This window comes from Choloepus didactylus, chromosome 2 (genome assembly GCF_015220235.1).
Source record: "Choloepus didactylus isolate mChoDid1 chromosome 2, mChoDid1.pri, whole genome shotgun sequence".
NCBI classification, from domain to species: Eukaryota; Metazoa; Chordata; class Mammalia; order Pilosa; family Megalonychidae; genus Choloepus; species Choloepus didactylus.
The window spans coordinates 122348558-122375835 of record NC_051308.1 but is presented as its reverse complement, the minus strand read 5'-3'; the positions used below and the strand labels follow the sequence as shown (position 1 = coordinate 122375835).

The 27278-nt window shown below is 43.1% G+C and overlaps 1 protein-coding gene across 1 annotated transcript in view; it reads right to left on the bottom strand.

Annotated features, from left to right (window-relative positions):
- The window catches only part of VTCN1 (V-set domain containing T cell activation inhibitor 1), a 59850-nt gene extending 38482 nt beyond the window's left edge, over window positions 1–21368 (bottom strand). The window contains exon 1 of the mRNA XM_037815034.1: window positions 21284–21368. Coding sequence (XP_037670962.1) covers window positions 21284–21315 — 32 coding nt within the window. The 5' untranslated portion in view covers window positions 21316–21368. The remainder of the gene's footprint in view (window positions 1–21283) is intronic.
- Between the last annotated feature and the right edge of the window lie 5910 nt (window positions 21369–27278).

The following is a 27278-nucleotide window of genomic DNA, read 5'->3' as shown; positions in this document are numbered from 1 at the left end:
CATAATCACTTTGGAAATAGCCTATATATCTACAAGTTAAATCATACTTTGAAAGATATTACCTTTTTGTGTATATTTTATATTTCATAATAAGGAAATAACTGAAACTGTGGAATTGTAACCTGTAATATTCTTTGAAATTTGCTCTCTACTTGTTAAATTGCACTTGGAAAGTTATCACTTTTATGTACATATGTTATATTCTACAATTTAAAAAAATATGATTTAAAAAAAAAGTATGAAGTACCCATCAGGTATTACAGACGCTGATATGATATAGAGACAATGTGGTACCCACCATTAAGACTTCATGTATCCATAAAGGAGACTACTAGACGCTGCTATAAAAACTTAGTAGTAAAATCCATACCTTCACCACAGGAGCAAATCAGCTTTAACGATAATTCAGAGAATCTGTTTCAGGCATATTGAAAAAGTTGGAGAAACAAGTCAAGGACAAAGCTTTGCCATGGAGGTGCTGAAGCTATCAGGAACTTCAAGACGTGGATCAAAGAAAGAATTTATCAACAGCGTAGTGTAATCTGAAGCCCCGGTTACACCGGGTATTATACTAGGAAAACTAAGTTGTGCTTACAACATTAGCAAAGCAGGGATATCTTTCCACAGTGACCAGCACTCTCACAGGAGGGCTAGGATGAAAGTTAAGGTTCAATGAACTTATCTAGAAATTTACAATCAGGAAAACCAGTAGGAAGTGTTTTGTTTCTTTAATTTTAACTTGTATACATATTTTTGTTTTATGGTTTAACATTCTTTATACTTTGAATTACACACTGGCGGTGGAGGCATTAGTGGGCACTCCTGTCATCTTTGTAATGCCCAGGCATTGTTCCTGAGCTTGGGGGAGAAATATTTGAAGGCCAGGGAGAGAACTCCCTTCTTCACAAGAACGAGCGTGATTGTGGATACAAAGTGTGTCGTATTTCAGGGCTGAAGGGGTGGAGAGAGAAGGCAGGAAGGGCAGTCTCATGCAGAGACACGTAGAGGCAGATCTTTTAGGGGCTGAGAATCCCACAATGCCTGGAAGCACTACCTCCCCAATTTCCCCTTGGTCTCAAAATGGATTAGCTTTGCCTCTCAGCGAACCAAGCGGGAGATGAGAAAAGAAACCAATGTCAGTGCCCCTTAAAGCTGCACCAGCTGAGTCAAAGCTTGACCTAGATTTAAGAAACCACTCTGTTCATTTTATAGTTTCAGTGTTTCTTAGCTTTGAAAAGTCTTCCCAAACCAGGGAAAGACATCATTTTTCCCATTTCAAATACAATAGTTTTGGTGGCTCCTGGAGCCAGGAAACCCAGGAAGCACCAGTGGGGTTGGGGCAGTACAGACCAGGGGCCCCAGAGGAAACGAGGTGGGAACAACTGGGGATGGTGGTCCTTTTCCATCCGGGTAATTTTCCGGCTGCTTCGTGGAAGTCAAGCACATTCTCCCAGAGGAAGTTTCTGAGGAGTGTCATCAGAGTCAGAATCAAGCTGCATTGGGCCAAAATGGCATTTTTTATGTGAAGTTCCTCTTCAATGCTCTGAAATCTGGTCCTTGGTTATGAGAGCTACATTTTCCAAAAATGGGGAAATGTGGTCTGAAATGGTCGTCTGTACTACTACCAGGTGTGAGAGGTCTGAAAGGTGTAGTTTGGATTCACAACTATTTGAATTTCTGGGATATTTTGATGTCCTGGAGGGACAACAGGTAAAATAATTGAAATTAGTACAGTCCTGTTAAATCTGAAGGCACATTGCCACAGGATATTTGGACCCTCAAGGAGGCATTTTCTCTCAATGTGTAAAGTGGATTGTACCTGTCTGGACAGCCAAACAAAACATTTCTAAGTTTCTGGGGCTCAGTGGCATAAACTTCAGTCAAGGCCCTACCTGGTCACAGCTTCCGTCTTCCCCACCTTAGTAGTATTTAGAGGAGTAAGCTCATCCTTAGACTTTTTCAGTATTTTCCTTTAGACGTTTTAATGCCATGTTTTATATTGGGCCCCAGGCCTGGGAAAGTGAAATGAATTTTTTATTGCAAAGGAAAAGAAAGAATTGGAGAGGAGACTGAATACAGAGAATGACAAGCTGGGTATTGTGGATGGGTCCTCTTATTTTCCATCTCCACTCCAATACCTGGGGCTGTGTCTGTCCAGATGTTTTCTATACATGCCCTGGTGCCCAGGAAGCCGAGAGCATCATTGTTAAACACATTAGAATTAACCAGACTCCAGAGCTGGCCGGGTTCCTAATACCTTAGGGCAGATTCAGAGAAGATTACTATTTTTACATTTGGCTGCCAGGATTTATGGGCCTCCTTTCAAACACTTAAAAAGGGATCCTTTTCCTATCCCCTTTAACCAATTTTACAGTATTATCAAGAACCTGTAATTCAGTAATGCCTCCAGGCACTTGAACAAATTAATAGCATCAAGTTCCCATCAGATATCACATCCTTTCAGCTCACTTGTAAGCTACACAGACACATCATTCTTTATTGTATGGCCTTCCCTCTAGCAAGAAACTAGTGGCAATATGCATCAGAAGCTGTCTCTGTGTCCTCACTGTACCCTGTACATTTCTCCATCATGCTTGTCACATTGTTTTGAAATGATCTGTTTACACATTTGTGTCTCCTTTAGTCTCCTCTAGCTCCTCTAGCTTTCTAAGTACAGGGACCATATCTGTTTATCTTCATGTAATAAGGTGCTAAATTTAAAGTTTCAGCTGAGGTTCTAAGATACAATAGATGCTGAATACCCAAGTGAGGTACCATGCAATACGCAGAATTTAAAAGGGGAATTTTTTTACAGTCAGCTCCATAATTCTTCAGTTAGATCAAGGATATAAAAAGGGCTCAGGGCAAGGCAAGAGGATTTGTGAAGACATTTCTTTGGAGAATTTTCTTTTCCTGTGCTAGGAGAACATTTCCCACAACCCCAACACACAAATACAAAGTTTAACTTTGAAGAGCTGGTTATGTGGTCCTGCTGGAGTAAGGTGGGGAACACAATGAACTGGGCCTAACTCATGCTTGAGAAACTTAATGTGGTCAGAACTGCTGAGAGAGAGAGAGAGAGAGAGAGAGAGAGAGGGAGAGAGAACACAGAGCTGCAGTTGGGAAATCACTGCTCTCTAATGAGTGCAGGAATGTGTGCATTTCCCAGCAGACCAGATATCCCAGAGCCATGCTGGGCCCTTGCAAGTAGGACTGCCTGCAAGAGGGGGCATGAGCAGTGAAAGCTTTGTGTGAGGTGGACCTTTGGGGAACCAGGAACTCAGAAGATACCAGGCAGATGTAGGAGAGGCCAAGTTTTCATGCAAGTCCAGGTTTCATCATGTATTTCACTACTGAATATAATTTAAAAAGTCAGGGGGAGATAAAAATAACATGTTGCTGTGATTATAACCTGTGGATCATGCTGAATCAATATATTAGTCACATTTATTTTCCTTAGTATCAGATATGTGCCTGACCATCCTAGGCACTTGGTAAATATTGAATGGAGCTGATCTGATTTTGTAACACAGTATCCTACTGTACCAAAATATGTCCATGGGATGGACAGCTCAACGAATGACAGTCCAGATGCTTATTTCAGGGGTATGTCTCATTAAATTATACTTCAGGGCAGGTTTTAGGTGAATGATTGAAGTTGACAATTAAATATAAATGCACATTTAGAAACCAGCTCTTAATTATTATAAACGGGTAGAAAGAAAATAGTTTTCTAGCCCCAGAGATATGATCCTATTGTAAGTCATATAAAGCCAGATGTCTTGCAGTCTAGTTTCTGGTAAAGTCACAGGCAAAGAGATATAAATCCAGTAGGAAAGCTTAACTGAAACCAATAGATAGCTAGGGAAATGTCAAAAGGCATTATTACATGGATAATACACAGCAGAACTCCTTTTTAAAAAAATCCTCTTTTCCAACTTCTATGGTCCCCAAACTTTTCCCTTCTTGAAACTTCCCTAAAACTGTCTCTGAAATCCACCTTCCAGTCTCTTCTCCTTCATGGCTTCCCTGGCTGCCTAAAATTAATTTCCTTTGCTCTCACCGGCAAGTCCACTTCCTCTCTCCTTTTTCTCATATCTCTTTCAGTCTTCTCTGCATGTTTTACTTCATTGAACTCATAATTGCAAGTTGGAAGGTGGGGAAGCTTAGTAGAAAATACCAGGATCTTCCTGAGGAGTCAGATAGAAAAGGAAGAGTCTGTAAGTATTTCATTGTTTTTTCCTTTCACTCTTTAAATGGGAGACTTTGCAAAGGGCAGAACAACTGCCAGTTGGCAAAAATAACTGGCTTGTGTACAACTACCTCCGGGGCTGGGCACTGGCAGAGAGGGCCTCTCTCCACCCCACAATAGCTCTCATCTATAGCTTGATAATAAAGTGAAACTGCATAATAAGAAATTCATTCCTTTGGTTTTGTTCCTGATTAAACTGTATATTATAAGATTTTATAGTCATTAGTCATGGATGCTGGGTATAAATGAGTGTATTCGCTACTTTCCTGAGAGTAGGTTTGGATGGTAAATTAAGAAGAAGAAGAAAAAGGACAAGACAATACAAGGAAAATCTAAAAAATAAAAAAGACATGAACAGAAAAGGTGGGAATATTAGATAAAAAATTTGCCATTTTTTCCCAAAATGTTGGCCAGGGTTAGTGCTGGTCCTGGAAAAAGGCTTAAGTCGAAATTATTGTTTTGGGAAGTCTAGATGGCTAGTAGGAGTATGAGCTGATGCAAACTTGAGGGTGAGGAAAGAGGAACATTTGGCCACATGTATCAGAAGGTTTACAAGGTGCACAGCTGACTGTGATCAAGTAGCTCCATTTCTAAGAATTCATTCTAAAGAGCCAACAGGATGCATTTACAAGGATGTTAATTATAATTAACATAATAATTATGGGCAAATAATTGGAAGCAACTAAATGTCCAACAAACAATAGGGAACTGAGTGAGTTAAGGTTAATAATACAAGGCAAAACAACACAGTTGTAAAAAATCAAATCATGGAAGAATTTTTATTAGCACAAAGAAAAGGTTCATAAAAAGGATGGATGAAAAGTAATTTCTAAAATAATATGTACTACATGATACCATTTTATTACGTATGAAAGGACATATTAATGGTGGTTATCTCTGCATTAGGGATGATATGGATTTTTTTTTTTTTGACTTTTTTTTTTTTTATTGAGATATATTCACATACCAAGCAGTCATACAAAACAAATCGTACTTTCGATTGTTCACAGTACCATTACATAGTTGTACATTCATCACCTAAATCAATCCCTGACACCTTCATTAGCACACGCACAAAAATAACAAGAATAATAATTAGAGTGAAAAAGAGCAATTGAAGTAAAAAAGAACACTGGGTACCTTTGTCTGTTTGTTTCCTTCCCCTATTTTTCTACTCATCCATCCATAAACTAGACAAAGTGGAGTGTGGTCCTTATGGCTTTCCCAATCCCATTGACACCCCTCATAAGCTACATTTTTATACAACTGTCTTCGAGATTCATGGGTTCTGGGTTGTAGTTTGATAGTTTCAGGTATCCACCACCAGCTACCCCAATTCTTTAGAACCTAAAAAGGGTTGTCTAAAGTGTGCGTAAGAGTGCCCACCAGAGTGACCTCTCGGCTCGTTTTGGAATCTCTCTGCCACTGAAGCTTATTTCATTTCCTTTCACATCCCCCTTTTGGTCAAGAAGATGTTCTCCGTACCACGATGCCGGGTCTACATTCCTCCCCGGGAGTCATATTCCACGTTGCCAGGGAGATTCACTCCCCTGGGTGTCTGATCCCACATAGGGGGGAGGGCAGTGATTTCACCTTTCAAGTTGGCTTAGCCAGAGAGAGAGGGCCACATCTGAGCAACAAAGAGGCATTCGGGAGGAGACTCTTAGGCACAAATATAGGGAGGCCTAGCCTCTCCTTTGCAGCAACCGTCTTCCCAAGGGTAAAACTTATGGTAGAGGGCTCAACCCATCAAACCACCAGTCCCCTATGTCTGTGGTCATGTTAGCAACCATGGAGGTGGGGTAGGCGAATACCCCTGCATTCTCCACAGGCTCCTCAAGGGGGCACTACATGATATGGATTTTTACATATTTTTTTCTTCTGTGCTTTTCTGTTTTTGCCATCTCCACACTAATCCCTTATTACTTTTATAAAACAAACAAGGAAAAACACATTTTAAAAAATGAAACATTAATTTCTTTAGATGGTGGGTGTATAGGCATTTTTCAATTTGATGTTCCCATGAATCTGTTAGGTTAAAACAGTTTCCTGGGTCAGTGGTTTTGCACTCTCAGTAGAGCTCTCATAGTAAGAGCTGGTACCCAAGTGAATGTGTGCTAGAAATTACATATAATTTGTTTTCTTCATTTAAATGAGCAATATATTCTTTTCATAACTCCATAAGCTGTTCACAAACTGCCCCAGGCAATGACTAGAAAGAAGCCTCAGTTCCAGGGAGCCCAGGTGAGCAGTACCAGGAGCCTCCAGAATATTAGGATAAACCTAACACTTCCTTCACAGTTTGACACCTTTTGGAAATTTAATGAAAGCCACCATCTTGCAACTCAATTCTTTATCACTGATTTGCCTTAAGGATAGAAAACTGTGAAGCTAGCAGGATCCCCTACACATATGAAATAGATTCTCTTGTAGATATCATACTTTCTGCCTCAGAAAATTAGCATTTGCATCCAGACAAAGTGTTTATTAGAATAAGTGAAATATGTTTGGGTCAATATCAGTGAAACTATAAATACCTATTTGCTAAATCTATAAATGGTGATCTAGTAATGTGTCTAATAGAAAATGTGAATCTAGAAATGGGGGCTTAGGAGGACATAGTCAGAATCTCTCTCTTTTTTCAAAGTTTTGGCTCTTTCCTAAAGCTTTCAAAGTTTAGTTTTATCTGACAGCTTAAGCACAGAAGTTCTGGGGACTTCTCAAAGGAAAAAAGCCTTTCCCAGCTACTCACAAGAGCCAAGATCTTGACAGCTTTGTATTATCAAAACATCCTCTTTTTCATACCAACATTCCTCTCTGCTGACACTTCAGTGTTTCACTTCTAAAGGTTTTTAAAGGAAGGCAATGGGACGTGGGATTTTGGGTTGCTGGCCCTGAGACTTCCAGGAGTCAGTCTCCTAGGCTCTGGACACAGTGCAGCTAAAAGCCCGTGGACCTAAGAGGAGGCGCTTTATAAGATCTGCCTTGCCACCAGCCCAGGCACCCCAACTTCTCCAGCTGCTCCACTTAATCTTATTATTGAAAATATTTGTTTTCCCTAAACTAGAAAGTAACCTACAAGCATAAATTTTGGAGGTAGACTTTGTTGTGTATTGAAATGATATTAATGATCTTGAATCCCCCTCCCCCCTCCAAAGGGAAAAACAAAAAACAAAAAAAACGCCACAAACTTGTAAACATGTTGACCACAATCAGATTGTACACAAATTGAGAAAAACGTGTTTTTGAAACAAGTGATGCCAGCCAGAGGACCACTTCCTATAGTGCGGACACCACTTTTGTGAGCATCAGTGAAGCGGCTGACACGCGGTCTCTGGGACTGCAAAGCCTGTGCTTTGCTGCGAGATTTGGTGCCCTTCTCACTGATGCGCTGTGAGCAGACCAGCGCCCCCTGCTGTCTGCGGGACACTGCGTCGGACCTGGGTGCTGAGGACTCTCATTAAAGGCAGGCCTGCTTTCTTTCCGCCCTCAGGTTGATGGACATTGCAGATTGGCATCCTCCACCTTTAAATGTATTGAGTGCTCTTGACCTCGCTGTTTATTTACTTTGGTTGTACTGACAGCTTTCAATGAAGCAAGCAAAGTGCACTGAGTGTTCAAACTAGAGTCATGTTAGGTCTACTTTCAAGTGCTAAATTTACCTTTGATTTCTGCCTGCTTTCAGTTTGTTAGGACAACTACATTTACATGACAATTGGCGTGCTTGGCAGGACCCCATACCAAGGCAAATGCCTCTTTAGGCACTACAACTGCAGTATTTTTATTTAAATCCTAAAAATGAAACCTTTATAGAAGGTGAGAATTAGTTGGTCCCCAGACCAACAGGAAAATCTGGTCACAGGTTGTGCACAGATGCCACAAGGGCACATGCCAGCTTAAAGAATCCTGTGAAAGGGACACTGGTCACAATTTGGACACGGATGCTATTAGAATATAAAGAAGAATCTCATGACAGGTACAAAGGAGCATGTAATTTGCCATTAACAGGCTGTGAATAAACACAATTAGGAAACCTATCTAAAGACACTTAGAAATTTTGGAGAAAATAGGTTACAGGGCCTGGAAATTAAGGTGGCCCTTACCAAATATAACAGCAATAAAACAGGGACTTAGTCCTCTGCTGGGGATACCACTATTATCTTCATAAAGCTGTGGTTATTTTGATGGTTTTACTCATAGTCCATTAGAAACAGAAGCAACAGACCAAATTAAGAAACTTATACTAAGGTCAGTGTCAAGTCAGGAGAGAATGATTCTACTCACAATATTCACAGGTGATGTTATACTTGACAAATTAATAGTTTGTTACAACTACATTTACATGTCAGATCTAGACTCTCTTTTTTATTCTCTTTGCATAAAAACAAAAAGAAAAACAAAACAAACAAACGAAAAAAAAACAGTTGCTATAATGCACAAACAGTGAAACTGATGGTCCCTGGGAGAAAATTATGAGTAGGGAGCTCCATGGCCTAAGAATCCTGCCATTAAACAATGGGCTGCTGACCTCATCAACTAGAGGTCTCAGCCCTCCTTACTCATTTGAAATTGGTTCTCAAAAGTGATTTGATGTCACCTGCTGGTTTTGCACAACTTCTAAACCATCCTCCTAATCATTACTCTTCTCTTTCTCATATTACTCAAACCTTAATTTACTCAGCTGAAAAATGGAAGGATAAACCCACCCCATTCAGTTGTTGAGCAGGGTAAATCTGGCTCATGCTTCTCTCTCCAGCTCTAACTTCTGGGTCCTGCTCTGCCTTTCTCTTCCCATTCCCACCCCACCTGATAGGATTTCCCCTCTAACTGCATGTCCTTCCCAGTTGTCCTTGCATGGCTAATTCCTACTCAGATAAGAAGCCATGTCTTTCAGAAAGTCTCTCTATCCATCCTACCACCATCACCACCACTACCAGGACTGGATTAGAAGTGATTCCAAAGCATTCTGAAACTGCCCTGCAGAGGCACTTATCCTACTAAATTGCAATTGTATGTTTATCTGTCTCTCCTACTGGTCTTTACTCTAGATGACGGCCGACTCTGTAACTTGAGCATTATTGTAATCCTAGGATCTCTGATGCCTGGTACACAATAGATGCTCAATAAATATTTGTAAAATAAATTAATAATCTATACTCTTAGAAGGGTGCTGCTTCAGCCTTAGAGACTATGATTATGAGGTTGTGAGACTGTAAGGTGATACCACAAGAAAACTGTGATGGTTAATTTCATGTATCACCTTTGGAAGCTGAACCAAAAGGAAATAAACATCAGGGCATGCATGAACATTACTTTTAAGACTGCTGCCTATTTTAAAGTCAAAGATCTTGGTCCTTTACCTTATTCCAATGGGCAAGAGCAGCTTCTCTGTTAAAAACATAGGCATGTTTGGCAATGCGAGAGAGCTACGTGTTGCCATCAAAGTCACCATCATGAACATCTTTTCCCCCAATCACCTTTCATCCTTAAAACAGTTACAGGAGGTCCATTCATTGTCCTTTCTTAACCAAAAAAGAAACTTAGACTCAGAGAAATTAAGTGACTGGCATAAAATCACATACAAGTTTGGAAAGGACATCAGACCAGGCCTCTCTGGTTCCAAATTCCATCCCCTTCCCATCCGTCATGCAGCTGAATAGAAGTAGCAATGTCCAACTCCACCCCTGCCACTGCCACCTTCCCTTTGCACTCAGAACACTCACTGCATATTATTAAGATTATATTCACTAGATAGAGGATAAATGAGATGTGAGGATCTGAAAGATGATGTGGCCTGTTCAGGGTTTATTGGTGTTCACATTTTCAGTGAGCCTTCTAAGTTGAAGGCTTTATAGATCCACTTTCATGATGAGAAATCAAGAAGGCTTGTTTGTACTCTTCGTGGTGATTGCTTATTTGTAGCAATGCCCCTAAGAGTCTGAGAGTCTCTTTTGTAGGCACCCTCAGTCTGGGCAGGGGCATGAAGCTGTCAGGCCCCATCTAAAGTCATTTAAACCCCACCCAGCTACAATTAACCACATTGTTAAATTAGCTCTGTGTTCTCATAGAGAAGCAACATCCGGCCTTTCAACTCTCTTTTGCTTCCCCAGGCGTTACAATAATTCCTACCCACACTTAACTAACAGCTGCTAGATGACCAGATCTGCAGAGAGATGTCTGAATGCCCAGTCACTCCACAGGGAGTTCAGACCGATGACCCTTCAGCAGTGTGTGAATGACAGAGAACCCTGTTAAAAGTGGAGGGGAAACAAATGGAAGCACTGAGGGTTCAGTCCTGGCCAGGCCACTTTCTCACTGTTCTCTCTCTAAACCTTCCCAGCCAGCAGTTCCATTCTCTGTCTTAGACATTTGGCTCTGGTAGCTGACAAGGGGAAAAAAAACAGTCAAATTCTGGCTGAGTACCTTCGGTGCCCACGTTGTCATTATTTGGCATGTGTGAGACGTGCTCCTGCGGCCCCAGAAACCAGTGCTCCCTCCTCCCCGCATCCAGGTTAGTTTAGCTCACCTCGTAGTTGTAAGCAAATTAGATGGGCACCTATAAACTAGGGTGATAATCATACCCTGAAAAAGATGAACTAATTAATAATTATAATAATGAGAGGGGGAGAACAAAATAGCATGCCATGTGCATTTAACATTGTCAACTGAGGAATATGAGGTGAGCTATGGTGTCGTCTCCTGAATCCTCCCTGCACTTTTCTGGCAGAGGAAAGGGCAGAGGTTACTTTGGAAAAAGCCAATTTGGGGCAAGGTTAATCAAGAAAGAATTACTGTTAAATGGGAAGATCTGAAAGACGTGATGCCTTTGGACATCAAGGATGGGCGGGCCCTCCTGGGAAGTGAAATGTGAGCCTGCCCTTTGCCTCCAGGGTCTTGGCTCGGTCAGCAGTCTGTGTAGGGTTTCAATGGCATGTGATCATCCCTAGATCTTCATCAGGCTCCCTACACAAATGCTTTATTTTTCCTACTCATGGCTTCGATTCTTTTGAAATTACTCTAGTCCCTTGTTTCCCAAAGCATGTCCTGATGTATGCTAATTAGTATTATTTTAAAAAGGATTATGTGGACAAAACATTTTCATAACATTGGATTAATCACAGAAAATGATTTCTTTAGCTAGATAGGACTTTTCAAGACCTTTTCTATACTAATAAACATAGCGAATGTCCAAGAGGGGTATATACTAGGTTGAATCATTTGAAATCAACTGTTTTGCCAAAAACAGTTGAAGAAAACAACTGAACATTGGAAATTTCATATGGTCCAACTTAATATTATTCAGCATTTCCAAACTTGCCTGGCTACAGAACTCTTGGGGAAATTTCTTGCAGGATCAGTGTCCTCAGAACTCACTTTAGAAACCACTGTCTTGGGTACTTAAATACAAAGACTGTTAGGTGCATGAGTCATGCATGTTGCTTGGACCCAGACGAAGCTCAGAAGCAACAGGATAATGGAGACAGCAGAGTGGGAGAACTTCCTGAAGGCAGATGGGAGAAGCCCACCAGGCCTCAGGGCTGTGTTTCGGGAAAGAGTGGCCCAATAAGGCATTTCTCAACCCAAAGTGCAGAAATGCAAGTTACTATATAGAGGTACAAATGTTGCAGTGCTAAGGTGAAAGGATTTTTTAAACTATAAAGTTGTTTAAACGTTTAGTTTTAACAGACAAATGTTCAATGGAAAAAGCAGAATACGAAAAGTAATACTGTATTAATAACTATGTAAAAATCAATTGTATTTGGGTACAGATTTGAAAAGGGCCAACAACAGAAAATAAAATAGTTATTTACCATGATATAACCATGGATGCCTTTTTGTTTCCTCTTTTCAAAATTTCCTTAAATGTTAATATACTTTAATTTTTTTTTGATTAAAAATCATACCAGTTATTCCCTAAAGTCCATACGAGAATGCCCTCTGGGAAAATTCCAATGCACCCCCCTCTGCGTTCTTTCTAGGTGGGAGAGTCGTGTCAAGGAGAATTTGAGCACTGGTAGCCAGGACTTTGGTAAATTATGTCTCTCCAGTCACTTCCTCAGGTTGGATGGAGTCAAAGCCCTAAGGGATCAGTAAAGCACTCTGGCTCCCCACCCAGACGAGGGACCATCCGATCTATATAGATCCCCAAACCTACAGGCATTCCCAACACCCAATGGCTGCTTTCCAAAAGTCTGCATATAAGTTGGTTATTGAAGTTTAGAACAGAAGCCTATAGCAACATTATTTATAAATGACAATTCGCTTTTTCAACAAGGCCTCAGAAACCTTTCGGATCCTAATGTTTCAGAAATACTGTACATTTATAATGTAAAAGGAAAATAGAAAGCATTTCTATCATAAACACACACTTTCTGCTACGGTATGGTTTGCATAGCCTTTTGTGGGATAATTTGGGAATCCAGCTCCAATTTATAAAGCTGTGTAGCTCAGGATGCTGCCCAGCAGCCCCTCAGCAGTCTGTTGGTAAAAGGTGAGGTGGTCATTGCCTGAGGAGCTACTCAGAGAAGCAATATTAGATTTAGCAATGTGGAGGTCATTAGAGACATTGACAGGAGTAACACCTTAGTATTGTGGGGACAAAATCCCACCGGAGCGAGCTGAAGAGAAAATACCAATGGAATGCTTGATTTACAGTAAGTGTTTGCTAAGTCTTCATATATATATAATATAATATATATATTAATTCACATAACCTCACTGTAACGTTATGATGCAGATTCTAATATTATCCCCATTTTACAGATCAGGGACCCAGACACAGAGAAGATAATTAACTTGCCCAAGCCCACACGGCTAGAAAGTGGCAGAGCTGGTCTGGGAACCCAGGTGGCCTGGTTCCAATCTGTGCTCGGAACCATTAAATTACACTCACTCTACAATGCCCGTAAATCAGTTAAGATCAGTAACTCCACAATTCTTTCAGCAAGTTTGCTGGGAAATGGGGTGGTAGCTGGAGAGGTTGTATATGGGTCATGGGGCGTGGGTACTAGTCTAGGAGAGGAGGGATGGATGGCGGCCGTGGTGTGGGCTGGCAGGAGGGATTCCTGAGCAGGAGCAGGTCTAGGGCATGGTGGATGGGGTGACCTTTGGTGGGACCTGGACACTTCCTCCTTAGCACCAGGTGGGGAGGCAGAGAGCAAGAGCCCAGATGAGTCCAGCAGGCGTTTGTAGAGCTGTCAAGAGGTGGAGCACCCATATGCTGGCTTCTATTTTCTCAGTGAAGGATGAAACAAGATAATCATCTGAGACTAGGGAAGAGGGAGAGGGGAGGCTGGAGGAATTGAAAGAGGATTGAAGAGTGGTGTGACAGGGCCATTCTGCAGGCTGTGGGGAATTACAGGGGGAGTCAAGATTGGAAGCTAAAAGAGACAATTCCAAAGCCCTCAATTTTATGGATGTTCTCTCTGTTTCTCAAATCTTTCATGGTTTTTATTCTACGAAATTTTTCATCCTAAGTCTGCAGAAAAAGAAGTAGGGAAAACTGTCTACCCTTTTTCACATTATTGCTGTGCTGGGAGCAGTAAGAATACTTTGAAGGGATGTGATGGTAAATCTGAAGCATTCTAGGCAAATGGTTTGGGATCATGGAAAGCTAATATAAAGAGAAATATAACCTGGGTTTCTTTCCTCTAGAAACTTCAGGGTTTTGCCTGTGTTCTCATCAGAGCTCATCTGTTGCTCTTTAGAACATTCCTTAAGGAGGAATGTGAATGATGAATGGTCTCAAGTAAGATGTATATCTATCTGGTTTACATCCTTATGCTTTCTCTGAAGAACCAAGGGGCCCAGAGAAAACTTCTCAAACTTGAGCATGTATCACAATAACCTGGAGGGCTCATTAAAACACAGACGGCTGGGTCCCAGTGCCAGAGTTTCCAATTCAGTAGGTCTGGAGTGGGGCCTGAGAATCTGTATTTCCAACAGGTTTCCAGGTGATGCCAGTGCTGCCAATCTGGGGACCACACTTTGAGAACCACTGCTCCAATGCTCTTCTTCTCAAACTGTTAACATGCGTATGAATTACCCGGGATCTTGTGAAAATGCAGATTCTGATTTAGTGGTTCTGGGATAGGGCCTGAGATTCTGCCTTATTAACAAGCACTCGGGTGACTCTAAAGCTGCTGGTCCACAGTCACACTGAGTAACCAGGTGAGTGCTGGGACACTTCAGGTGCCACTTCAGGTGGTTAAGGAGTCTCCCTTGTCTCACAGAATGAAAGAAGATCTCTCTCTTTTTTTTTTTAAATTCAGTTTTATTGAGATATAGTCACATACCATACAATCATCCATGGTATACAATCAACTGTTCACAGTACGATCATATAGTTATGCATTCATCACTACAATCTATTTCTGAACATTTTCCTTACATCAGAAAGCATCAGAATAAGAATAAAAAATAAAACTAAAAAAAGAACATCCGAACCATCCCCCCATCCCACCCTATTTGTCATTTAGTTTTTATCCCCATTTTTCTACTCATCCATCCATACATCAGGTAAAGGGAGTGTGATCCACAAGGTTTTCACAATCACAGTCACCCCTTGTAATCTACGTTATTATGCAATCGTCTTCAAGAGTCCAGACTACTGGGTTGGAGTTTGATGGTTTCAGGTATTTACTTCTAGCTATTCCAATACATTAAAACCTAAGAGGTGTTATTTATATAGTGCATAAGAGTGTCCACCAGACTGACCTCTCGACTCCATTTGAAATCTCTCAGCCACTGAAACCATTTCATCTCATTTTGCATCCCCCTTTTAGTCAAGAAGATATTTTCAATCCCATGATGCTGGATCCAGATTCATCCCCGGGAGTGATATCCTGCGTTGCCAGGGAGATTTACACCCCTGGGAGTCGGGTCCCACATAGAGGGGAAGGCAGTGAGTTCACCTGCCGAGGTGGCTCAGTTAGAGAGAGAGAGGGCCACATCTGAGCAACAAACAGGTACTCAGGGGGCGACTCTTAGGCACCATTATATGCAAGTTTAGCCTCTCCTTTGCAGTAATGAGCTTCATAAGGACAAGTCCCACAAACGAGGGCTTGGCACATCAAACTGCCAGTCCCAATGTTTGTGACAACATCAGCACCAGTCCAGGTGAGGAAGTCCAGCACTTCTGCACCTTCCCCCAGCTCCTTGGGGTGGGGAGAGGGGTGCTATAAATATATTTTTTATTCTCTGCCCAAATTACTTTGGGATGTGTGACTATTTCACTCTAACCTATACTAACCTACCGTATCTCACTTCCTATTCAAAGTCCCATGTAATTGTGGTGTTTGAACAAACCAACTGTAGAGTTACCCTGTTTAGAAAATATAGATCCTGCACCAAATAGACATCTCTTCCCTTGGTCTCACATGGAAGTTGAAGTTTTAAAACACAGCCAGTTTCAACCTTTACCCTTTGGCCCAGTTTGCCCTAGTCTTAATCAGATCTGCTTCATTTATATCACTAATTGAAGTCTGGGCTCTTTTTCAGCTTTTTTTTTTAACAATTGCTTGTATGCACTAATACTGACATTCATATCTGCCGAGCTCAAGAAGATATCTCTTGAGTCCACTGAAATCCCAGAAGATTCCTGACACAAAGGTTCCTTAAATCTAGCTGCTATTTTCCTCTCCCTCCCTCCAAGTCATTTTGATATTGTGTAAAAACAATGGGAGGGAATAATTTAATAAGAGTAATTAGCACATAAAGGGCTAACTATATACTAAGCATTGCTCTAACTAAGCTCTTTACATTTAGTCATCACAACAATCCTGCAGATAGGTGCTATTATTAGCCCATAATTTACCAATAAAGAAATGGAGACACAGAGAGCTTAAGTAGTTTACTCAAGGTCACACAGCTAGGAAATAGAGGTTGCAATTTGAGCACAGTTCAGACTAACTCCAGAATCCTCATTATTTCCACTTCTTCATATGTCAAAGGGTAGCAACTCTGGTCGCTCAGATTTGGGGGCTTTTTGGTGCTTGGATAAAGCACCCACTGAAGTCCAACAGTTTTTAATTAGCATCATTGGACAATTTACTATCATTGAAATAGCTCTGTTCTATCATTTTTTAGTTGTATGAACCTTGGAAAGGTGGCACAATTTAATTTGATTATCCCATAAATAAAATGAGGGGCTCTACTGAATTTCTGAGGCTTCTTCTAGCTCTGAAAGTATATAGTTCTTGCTGAGTTTCAATCATTTCTTACTCCTACACTCATCCAGGGCAGCTACCAGAAACAACACAGCCAGGAGCACTATCATCCACGGCCCCAACCTGTTCTGGGGACAGCTCACAGCTCCCTCCCCTGCCGGCTGAGAACTCTCTTCAACCATGGTAGTCACTGATCACCGAGAAAGTGTCTTTACTAGTAATGAGTTGCATTCTGCTTTAAGTGGCAGGAGATGAGGCCGAGCTGATTAGCAAGATAACTCTCTAATAAAAAGTCTGTGTAGTGGACTACGTAAGAACTTGGTTCTACCCTGGGCTCTGCCGTTGGCTAGCTGGGAGACCCTGAGCAAGTCACCTGGCCTCAACATTTGCAACTCTGAAAATGGAGTCAATTAAGAGTGTGAAATGGTTTAACTAACCATTATCCAGTGCTTGGTCATAGCTCCACAGCTCCAACTGCCTACTGAAAGTTGTTGCTCTTTATGTCAGCAGTGCCTCATCGGAAAGATCTAGAAGCTGAGGTTATACACACTGGACTCGCCCCACCCTCCTTGAAGCCCTTCACCACCTTCTTTTAATGCTTGGTACTGTCAGAGCCAGATATTTAATAAAGATTCTAAACCCTGGTCATCCTCAGATTTAGAGAAGGATTGTGTCTCAGATTCATAGACCCCAAAAGTGGGGAAGACTTGATTGTTTTTTTCAGAACAAGAATCTAGACTGTATGAAAGTTCTCTAGAGCTTTGTTAGAGTTAATCATCTTTGAGACGGCCCAGTGATAGTTCATCCAGAGCATACGCTCACTGCAATGCCTGTTTCAGAGACAGGACTGCCTGTGGAGCCTTGTAATTGAGGTTAACAAAATTTTACCATGAGTTGGGCATTGTAAAAGAAGTTGCAAATAATGATTTAATGATTATAGCAACGGCTCACATTTATGGAGCTCTTGAGATGTGCCTTGCTCATGGTTATCACATGTCATTGACACAACCCTAAGACTTAGTACTATTATCAGCCCCATTTTATAGATAGGGAAATTGAGGCTCAAAGGGATGAGGATACATGGCTGCATGAGGGTTTGAACCCAGTCTGACTCCAGAGCCCAGGTGCCTAACCGTAGTGCTACACCGCTTCCCTACAACAGCAGGCAAGACCAAGTCCAGCCCCTCAAGGAGTGAACCCTGGGGAGGGAATCAGATGGACACCAGGAACAGACATTCATCATCTGCAAACATAAAAGAAGGAGAAAATAATTGCAACTAGAAAGATCCAAGTAGACTTCAAAGTGGAAGTGGCATTTGGGCTGAATGTTGAAAGGAAAAGGCAGCATTTCAACAGGTAGAGTTGGGGAAACGGCATCACACTAGGAAGATAATGGACCTCCTATGGGGGCAGAAGGACAGGTGCCACCTGTTTAAACCTTTTCTTCCAATGTGCAATTTATTTCACCTTCCAGATTTTAGTCCTATTCATGGGGATGGGCTCAGTTCTGGGTAACTAAGCCCCGTAGCCATAGATTTTATAGGCTCGGGGAGTTTGATAGTTGGCCCATCCTATCATATCTCAGTGGGGTTTGAAGTGCCAGCATTTCCTGTGGCTGAGATCTCCTTGGGTCAGGCCCTTGGGAGTAAGGTTTTTTTGCCGGGCAAGCTTTCATGGTGTTGCTGAGCACTGTCTTCTCTGGCCCTCAGTATCTGGGATGTCTGAGTTAATCACCAGCTTGACAAAGTGGTGGCAATAAGAAACCAAGATTCCAGGACAAAGCTCCCTGAGCCTCCTTTGCTCCAGCCTCCATTTTATTTCATCCACCCTCCTCTAATAAAACGATTCCTGCTTCTCTCCACCCAGCAGTTTCCCTCCTCTGACATGTCTTCACCAACCCCATAGTCTCTGGTGATTTCCCCCAAACTTAAATGCTGCAAAGAGCTCCCTTCAGATAGGAGAGTCTGAATGGGACAGATGAACAATCCAGGAAAACAGGAAAGAAGGAAGGAAGGAGGACAATAACATAGAATGGCTTGCAGCTTTCTAATGCACCATGCTACCTTATAGTTCTGGATGTTTTTTGCTGTTCTCTGTGTCTCGAGTGCCCTTCCCACTCTCCTTCACTTCGCTCACACTAATTCATCCTTCAAGACTCAGCCCAGCTGCCAGCTGGCTCAGGAAATCTTCCCCAAAGCCTCAGGTTAGGGAAGTGCTCCTTTGCATTCTGTGTTATTGTCTCATGAATTATGAACAGCATGTTGGAATTGTCCATTTAGGAGTCTTACTCTCCCAGTAGACTATGATCTTGTCAGTGTCTTATTCACCTTTGTCCCAGTGCCTTGTGCAATATCCGGCACATAGTATGTGCTCAGTTAATACTGTTGGGCAGAACAGTCCCCCTCAGAGTGGTGATTGTGATTTTTCTGCCCTGAACTCCTAGCCCCTGGCTCACGGCAGACACTCAACAAATGTTTTAGGCATGAATGCTGTGGTCATTAAGAGCCATGATGGGAAGAGGGGAGGAGAGTTCCGGTCACACAGCTTCTAAAAGTGCTAAGGAGGCGAGGCATGGTGGGAACTGCACTTCAGCATGGCATCCCTGAGCAGCATACATTTGCAGGGTAATGTTTGAGGGTATTGAGCTCTATTAATATTAAGATATTAATATAGATAATATGAAGATAATAATTAAGATAATAATTCACTGCATACGCTGAGATGGCAGGCTCTCTCATGAGTTCTCCCATATCACCAACCGTCATGACCACCTCAATAAGAGGTAATTTATTAATTAAGGAAATTATGGCAAAGAAAGAAGGTTTGTTAGGACCAAGAGTGGACACCAAGTCCCCCCACGTGATCTCCACCTACATCCCTAGGACAAACTCTCCACAACCTTCTTCCCACCAAGGCTGACCATTGATCCTCTTCCTGGTGGCCTCCTGGCACAAAGGATCTGCCCTCCAAGTGGCTTGTCGCTGCTGTTGCAACTGCAGAGCATGAACACTAATGAGGCACACTGGGCCAACAAGAGGAGCCTCTGTTCATTCCACTGGGTCTTCAAAGGGTGGGGGAATCCACATTCTGAACACCCACCTCCTGCTAATCCTCCAGCAAAACCAGTCAGTCTAGTTGTAATGTATTATTAGAAAGCCCACATGGCCTGTCCTTGGAACAACAGTCATTTGTTGCATGAGGCCTGTTTCACATCCAAGAAACAGCTGGAGGAATGCGGGGGAGGGGAAGGGGAGCTAAGGCTGCAGGGAGCAGGGCACGCAGCGCCCAGCGGGGAAAGCTTGGGGTTTCAGAGCCCAAAGGCCTCCCTGTGTCTTACGTACTGTGCAGCCTTAAGTGCAGGGCTTAGCTTCTCTGAGGTGGGAATGACCCCTCGCAGGGTTGTAGTGAGGATTAAAGGGGACACTTGGTGTAAAGCACCTAGCGCAGGGCATGGTAGGTAGCAGGTGCTCTCAAAACCAGCTGCTTCTCCCAGATGGAGGTTGTCCCCACCCCCCCACCCCACCTGCTGCTTCCCCAGGGATCTGACAGGGCACAGTGTCCTTGCCGGACACAGAAAGGGGAGTGCTGCCCGAGCAGCCCCTGCAGAGCAGGTGGAGTCCCCTCTGCCTCTGCTATGGGGCTGGTGACTTCAGATGAACCCCAGTGGGGGAGCTGACGTTTTATTTTAAGGGAGAGAATTTTCTAGGTTGCCTCTGGGGAAGCAGTGCTGTTACTGAGCCCCTTCACAAATGTTTCACTGTTAAACTGAGGTTTTCTTCCCTCTCTCCCTTCTTTTCTTTCTTTTGTTGGAAAAGACACCAAGAAGTTAGAGGCTTAGTCCCTCAAACAACCCCTGGAACCAAGTCCCAGTTTCTGAAACACCCTCATGAATGGTGACTGACATTGAATTGTCAGCCTTCTCAAGAACATCCTTCACTTTCCAACTCTTTCCTTTCAGAAAGGCAAATGGTGTCCTCAGAGGAAAAAGGGACGACTAGAATGTGACCAAGAAGGGCAAAAGGTAGGGCAGGGGAACTTCTTTCTTCACTTCTGGGGAGTTTGGTCCCATAAATCATCCTCCTCTCAGCTCTTGACTCTCCTAATTCTGTTCTACTAATATATTTGTACAACAGCATTTTATACCAGTTCACTTGCTCCTGCTTCTCCTGAAGCTTCCTTATATATATATTTCTCCCTCCCCATCCCAGCTCCCAGAGTGGGCAGCCTCTAGCCTTCAGTGAAGGCCTTTTTTTCCCCTCAGCAACGACAGCAGCAGCATCAGGGGTCCCTTCTCCAGGGAGCCCCCAGGAAAACTAGAGAGTCCATCCAGCTGCCGGTGGGGAAGGGGCGTTGGAATGAATCACTCAGCAGCACCGAGAAATCACACCAAGAGAGGAGTCAAAGCATGCCCACCTCCATCATCTGGGGGGGGCTGTACAGAGAGCCCCCTGACTCCCACTCGGGAGAGGCAGACCATCATCAGCCACCGGTTCCCTTCCACCCCTCCAAGCAGCCCCAGGCCACCATGCTCAGGGGCCCCACAAGAGCCTCAGTTTCTCTGTGGAGTTCCCAGCCTGGCACTAAGTCTTCTAGGTCCAGAGCTGCCCCTGCAGCTCCCGGCTCTCCATGCCAGGCCACCATCTGAAAACTTCCCACACCCTGAAAGCATGCCACAAGTGGCCAGAGTGTGATGCTAGTTGAGTCTACTTAGGAACCTGTCTGTCCAGGCCCCTGCTAGCCCAGTGCTGGATCAGATAAGGGTAAAGATGGGGCCCTGTGCAATAGCCCAACAGCCCTGAGCAGCTCCAAAAGCCTTTTTCCCTGGTCCCTTTCACCTGGAAGCACAGAAGGAGGAGCACAATACCTCCAGAAGATGATCTGTCCCAGGGAAGCCATGGCGAGGGGAAGGGTCTCTTCCCACAGAGTGGCTGGGTGCAGGCGTGCGTGGAGCTGCCGCTGCCCTCCCGGGTGATGTGACTCACTGCCAGCTCGGGTGCGTTGGCCTTAAATAGTGTGCTCTGGCCGGGAATGGGGCGCGCAGCCGGTGGATGGCTCAGGTATGAGGAAACAGCGCTGCTGCACATAATTCCCTGCAGGCAGAGTGGCTGCCTGCTCCCAGCACGTGGTGAAGCTGAAGTGCAGAGCTCAGAGCTGCCTTCCTAGCCTTGACTATGGTGAGAGAATGAAAAGGGAAAGCTTCCCAGGCCCCCTGCTTGGGGGCTTATGTGCAGCACTTGTGTTTTCCTTCTGATTCTGTGGTAGGGAACTCCAGGGAGGGAGATTTAATTTCAAAATAAGAAAGGACTGGAATAGTTCAAAGTGTCAGGGCTGTGCCAGGAAGCTGGGAGGTTGGGAGTTCCCATCCTTGCTGGTAATTGATGTTCAGACAGAGGCTGGACCATCACTGGCAGGGTCATTGGTAGAGAAGATTGATGCTGGGGGACCTCGGGAAGGCCATGTGCTGAAGTGACAAGAAGGCTGAGTTAGTCACTGAAGAATGAGCTCACTTTGGGCTCCTGAGACTGCATGGCTGGGTGGGCAACCCTCTTCTGGTTTCATTTCAGTGGGAATGGGTGAAATGGCCTACCTGGCCCACCTCACAATTTTTTTGAGACTCCAAAAAGACACTACTGAATGCACCCCAAAATGCACCAAATGTGCGTTACATAGAAGCTATTGTTGCTGCAGGCTAGTGGGTTAGAAAGAATGATCTCTGACATTTCATCCAGCACTCAGGTTTCCAACTAGACTGGGCGCTTCTTAAGGCATAAAGCACACTCTGTTGGTATTGTTTACTCCATACCCTCCATACCCCAGAAGAGGACTTGTCAACTGGCTATGGGCTAACCAGCTGTGTTTATTTTGGGGAAAAGGTGCTCCAGGATTTGGGCCGAATTATTCCAGTGTTGGTACATGGGTTTCTGGAGCAAGCATGGAGTTAGGCTGGGAATGGAAGGGAGAACTGGGTGGCAGTGGTGGGGATGGGGTAAAGACAATAGGGGAGGGAGTAATTTAACAGTGGAAAGATCTCTAGAGTCAAATAGACCCCAGTCCAAATCCTAGCTCCCTTAAATAGTCATGCATCTCTGGGGAAAATAATCTTTTTTTCAAAATCTCTCTTAGTAAGGAGTAAATAACAGCATCCACATTCCTTCCCTTTCCCCAGAGCAAGGAACTTATGAAGTGCCTGAGCTAACTGGATCCTTCCTGAGTGTGGGGATGCTGAGGGAAGTGGAAGCAGTTATTTCCATAATTTCTATACATTCTGACCCCACCCCAAAGGCACAGGGTTTCTGCTCAAGTCCTCAGTGAGTCTTAGAAAGTGCAGCCCCATCTCAAACTGCCTGAGCGGAACCACTGAGTTTCCCTGCACGAATCGTCCATCATCACTAAGTGATGGGTTGAAGAAAGGCCCTGGAGGGAAAACCAAGATCACCTTGCTGTGAATTCCCAGAGTTAAAGACAAATTGACCAAGTGACAGCTCCCATCAAGAAGACGGCTGCAGCAGTATCAACTTACAAGAATATAAAACTCAAAAACATAATGCTGCCTCTGGAAAAGCAAACAGATTTTGCTGTGGTTCTCACTACAAAACCTGAAGAATAATACACATAAAATGATGGGGCAAATTATTGCAAAAAAAAAATAGGCCAATATTGCAAGACGGTAGAATAACATGAATGTGTGTGTGTGTGTATGTATGTGTGTAAGTATGGATACACATACACACACATATATAACAGTTGATTCTTTTGATTTGCTGTAGTTGTGTTCTATAAAGTCACAGACACTGAATTAGAAAATACTGAACAGTTGTCCCCAATTGGAAATAAAGGGTTAGTTCCTGCCAGTCTCCAGTCACAACATTTTCATCCACCTATCAGTACATAACCTTGTTTTCTGTATGTTTCTGTCTAAAAACACCTTATTGAATATATGTTGTTGATTCATTAGCATTGAACTCATTGCAAATAACACTTTGAGTGAAGCTTACCTAACATATTTTTTCTATAAATCTCATCACAGCCACCTTGCACTTAGGAACACTAGACAGCACTTTGGCATTACACTTGGGGACCATTTTAAACAGCAAAATCACCAAGGAAAAGCACAAGAATGTGAAAAAATGTGGCACTAAATATAGCTAGAAAAGGACACTTTACAATATGTCACTTTAACTAGGCATGTGTACGTTGGACAGCTCAAATTTTTTGCTGTTCTGTGCGTGTCTGTGGATAATTTTGTAGTTACAAGTAAGTTTTAGCAAGTAGGTGAATTTGCAAAAACAGAATCTGCAAATATTGATTGACTGTACATATATCTCCGCCTATATCTATATATCTATATCTATAAATATATCTATCTAATCTATCTATATATTCAGAGAGAGATACAAGAGAGAGGCAGAGAGACAGAAAGACTGTGAAATATTGCTCTCTCCAGCATCTGAGAGCCTCTCTTGGCTTTCTTGACACTATTCTTCCCTGAGACCCTCCCACTAATGACTCCTGCTTTATGTTGTTCCCAGGCAGTCTTCCATTACCTCTCCCACAAGTGATGGAATTCTCCATGATTCTGTCCTCTGCCATCTCTTCTCACAGCAACCCCCCTACCCTCCTGGGTGACCTCATTGACTCCTCTGCTTCATCTGCCCCTATATCTGATGATCCCAATATCTTTATCCCCGGCCCAGGTATCTTGACTGAGCTCTAGCTCCACATATCCAGCTACTTAGTGGACATCTCTTTACTGGGCTATCTTACAGGGATCACAAAACTGAGCATGTCCAAACTGGAACTCATCATTTTCCATCTGCAACCCTGCTGCTACTCCAGGGTTACAACTTTTGGAAAACAGCAGCATCATTCCCCAAGCTAGAAATCTAAAGGTTTCCCTTTACTCCCTCTTCCCCTCACTCCCTATATTCTAGTGCTCACAAAGTCCTGCTGATTCTTCCTTCTTTCTGTCTCCTAAATCTGTACCTTTCTCTTTATCCCCACTACTATTCCCTAAGTTTATTCCTTCATTTCCCATTTGAGTCAAATGATGGAAATCTCCTACTTCATTTTCCTGCCCTCAGTTTGCCCCCATATGTGACAATCATTCTCCCACTGCTGCTAGAGTCATCTTTCTAAAATGTAAATCTGATCAGTCCACTTCCATGTTTCAAATCATCAGTTTCCCTAGGGCCTCTGGCCTCTGCTCACCTCTCCAGATTTTTCTCATGTCTTTCCCCTTCTCAGTCTGTGTGCCAACCATACTGAGCTGCTTTTAGCTTTCCCAAAATGCCATGCTCTCTCAAGCTACTCTGTCTCTGTGGATATTGCTCTCTCTGCTTGGAATCCATCATCTGCCCTTTTCTTAATTTGTATAAATCTTGTGGGAAACTTTGCCCTCCCACTTTAATCTGGCAGGTGCCCCAGCTCTGGGCAACACAGTAAACCTTGTGCCTAATTCTGCTCCTAAATTATGACTGTTGATTTATCTGTCTTCTTCCCCAGACACTCCTTAAAGATAGAGATGGTGTCCTATTCATCTTTGTATTTCACACCAGCAAAAGGCACACACAATGTAAGTGATCATTAAATGTCTGTTGAATGAAAGTGCATTTTTCCTTCATAGAAAACAATATCGATACTATTTCGTGTTTATACATTTATCTCATCACTAGTCTGTGAGCTACTAGAGGGAAAAAAGGCTATGCCTCATTCATCTTTGTGCCACCAGGTCCAGTACTCCGGACACATAGAAAGGACTCAGTAACATTTGATGAATGGATAAGCAGAGATCAACCTGAGGTGTGATCAGTCGCTTTCTGGAGGAAAGTCTTGTGAGCTGGGTTGATACTATTAGAAGCAGGAAAGAACAAGTTGCATTTAAAATGGAGAAACAATTTAGGATTGGGACAAAAGGTAAAACAGGTGGGTAAAATAAACACAAAATCTGTTTTCTCCTTGTTGATCTTGGGGCAGAGAGAGAAAGAGGGAGACTAAACTTAATGTGTCTGGAGCCAAAAGATCGTTTCATGATTTAAAAAGAAATTCTTTAAATAGCCCAGTCACCTGGAATTCTCCCAATTTTTTTCTCTGTGCATCTGCACATTTTCCTTTGCACTAGCTCCTGACTGACAGAGGAGCACCCACATATGTGGGGAGCTTCACAGTTTTCACAAAGGCCATGAGTTCATCTGGTCCTTACCCACAACCCTATGAGGTAACCTTTGCAAATGGGAAACTGAGTCTCAGAGAGACTCGGGGTCAACTAATTTGAATTTCCTCAGGCCTTTCTTGCCTAAGTGAGTAAATGGGGGTCCTATTAGTGAAAATAATGAAGATTTTCACTAGCTCTTAAACCTATCTTCTAAAGCAGAACTTCCAGCCCACCTGCAAGTTTTATCTTTGAGTATCCTGGGGCATGTCACGAAGGTTCTCAGAAAAATGAACTGTGGAAGATTATTACAGTGATGGCCCTCAGTGAATTATGCCTTCCTGTTTCTATGTCTTTGTGTAATCCTCTCCTACACTGACTCTGGGCTTGGCCATTGGGACATTAGCAAATGTGATGCAAGCAGGGGCTTGAAAAGTGCTTGTGCATTTGGGCTTGCCCTCTCTCGCAGTGGTGAACTGTCCTGCCACAATGTGAAAAAGTCTGTGAAACAGAGCTGATCTGTACCAGGTAAGATCCCTTATATCAACAAGCCCTTAGCCAACCCTGCCTGCTGATTGTAGCCATATGAATGACCCCATGTGGGACCAACAGAAGAACCACCCAGCTGAGCCCAGCCCACATTACTGAGCCACATAATCACCAGCAAATAAAATGGTGGCTATTTTAAGCCAGTAAACTTTGGGGTGGTTTGTTACATAGAAATAGATAGCTGGTACACTATCCTTTCATCTTATTCTGTTCCATGTTTCTCCCTGGTGGCTACTGCCTCTGAAGCCACGTTAGATGACATCTCACCATTATTTCTACTGGCAAGGCCTGCTAAGTCAAGCCTAATATGTATAGCAAATTGCTCCAAATTGGAAAGGTGTTCTATGGAGCACTCACTATGCTACAAACATGGCGCACGCACACACACATACACACACACAGTATGTGACAATGTCAGAATTTTTTTTTTTAGAAAATCTTTGTTGTTGAATTTGTCTTCAGAAAGGAGATAAAGCCTTCACCTTGCAAAAGCAACCACCACACCCATACCTCTGTATCTTTTCATCACACTTCAAGCTTTCTTTTATATATGAGTACAATCCAAAACCCCATCTGAGAAATGCCTTGTCATTAGCAGGAATGTGGAATCTTATAATCTCTACTACAGGAGAAAAGTTCTTATAATAGCAGAGCTGGGAAGAGCAGACCTTATAGTCTTAAGATAGCAAACTTCAGAAAGGCTAATTGAAAGGGATGCTGCCGTCTGGCAAAATATTCAGGAGCTATCATTTTGTTTGAGACTTTAACTTTCTTTCACTAGTTCCTAGTGCCCTCTTATCACAGAAGGGCTGATCACTTTATCACTGGGGCCAGGTGCCAGGCTCTCCTCTCCATTCCCCTTCCCTCCTCCTTCAGCCCAAAGCCCTTAGGCATAAATTCCTGGGAGCCAGTTCAAAAATTTGCATGACTCCTGCTGTCATCACAAAGTCAGAATGTGCCAGAGCCTCCGTGTAATCCCTGATGAGCTGACTGCAAATTCAGTGTTTCTCCCCACCCCCTACCCGATCTGTCTCTTTCCTGTTAGTCTGGGTGTGGCTCCAGAAAGCCTTTCAAAATAGCATCCAGACAGCCCCTACCAAACAACTGGAGACAGTGCCCTTGATGAGGCTCACAGTTCCTCCCTTTCAACCACCTGCTGGCA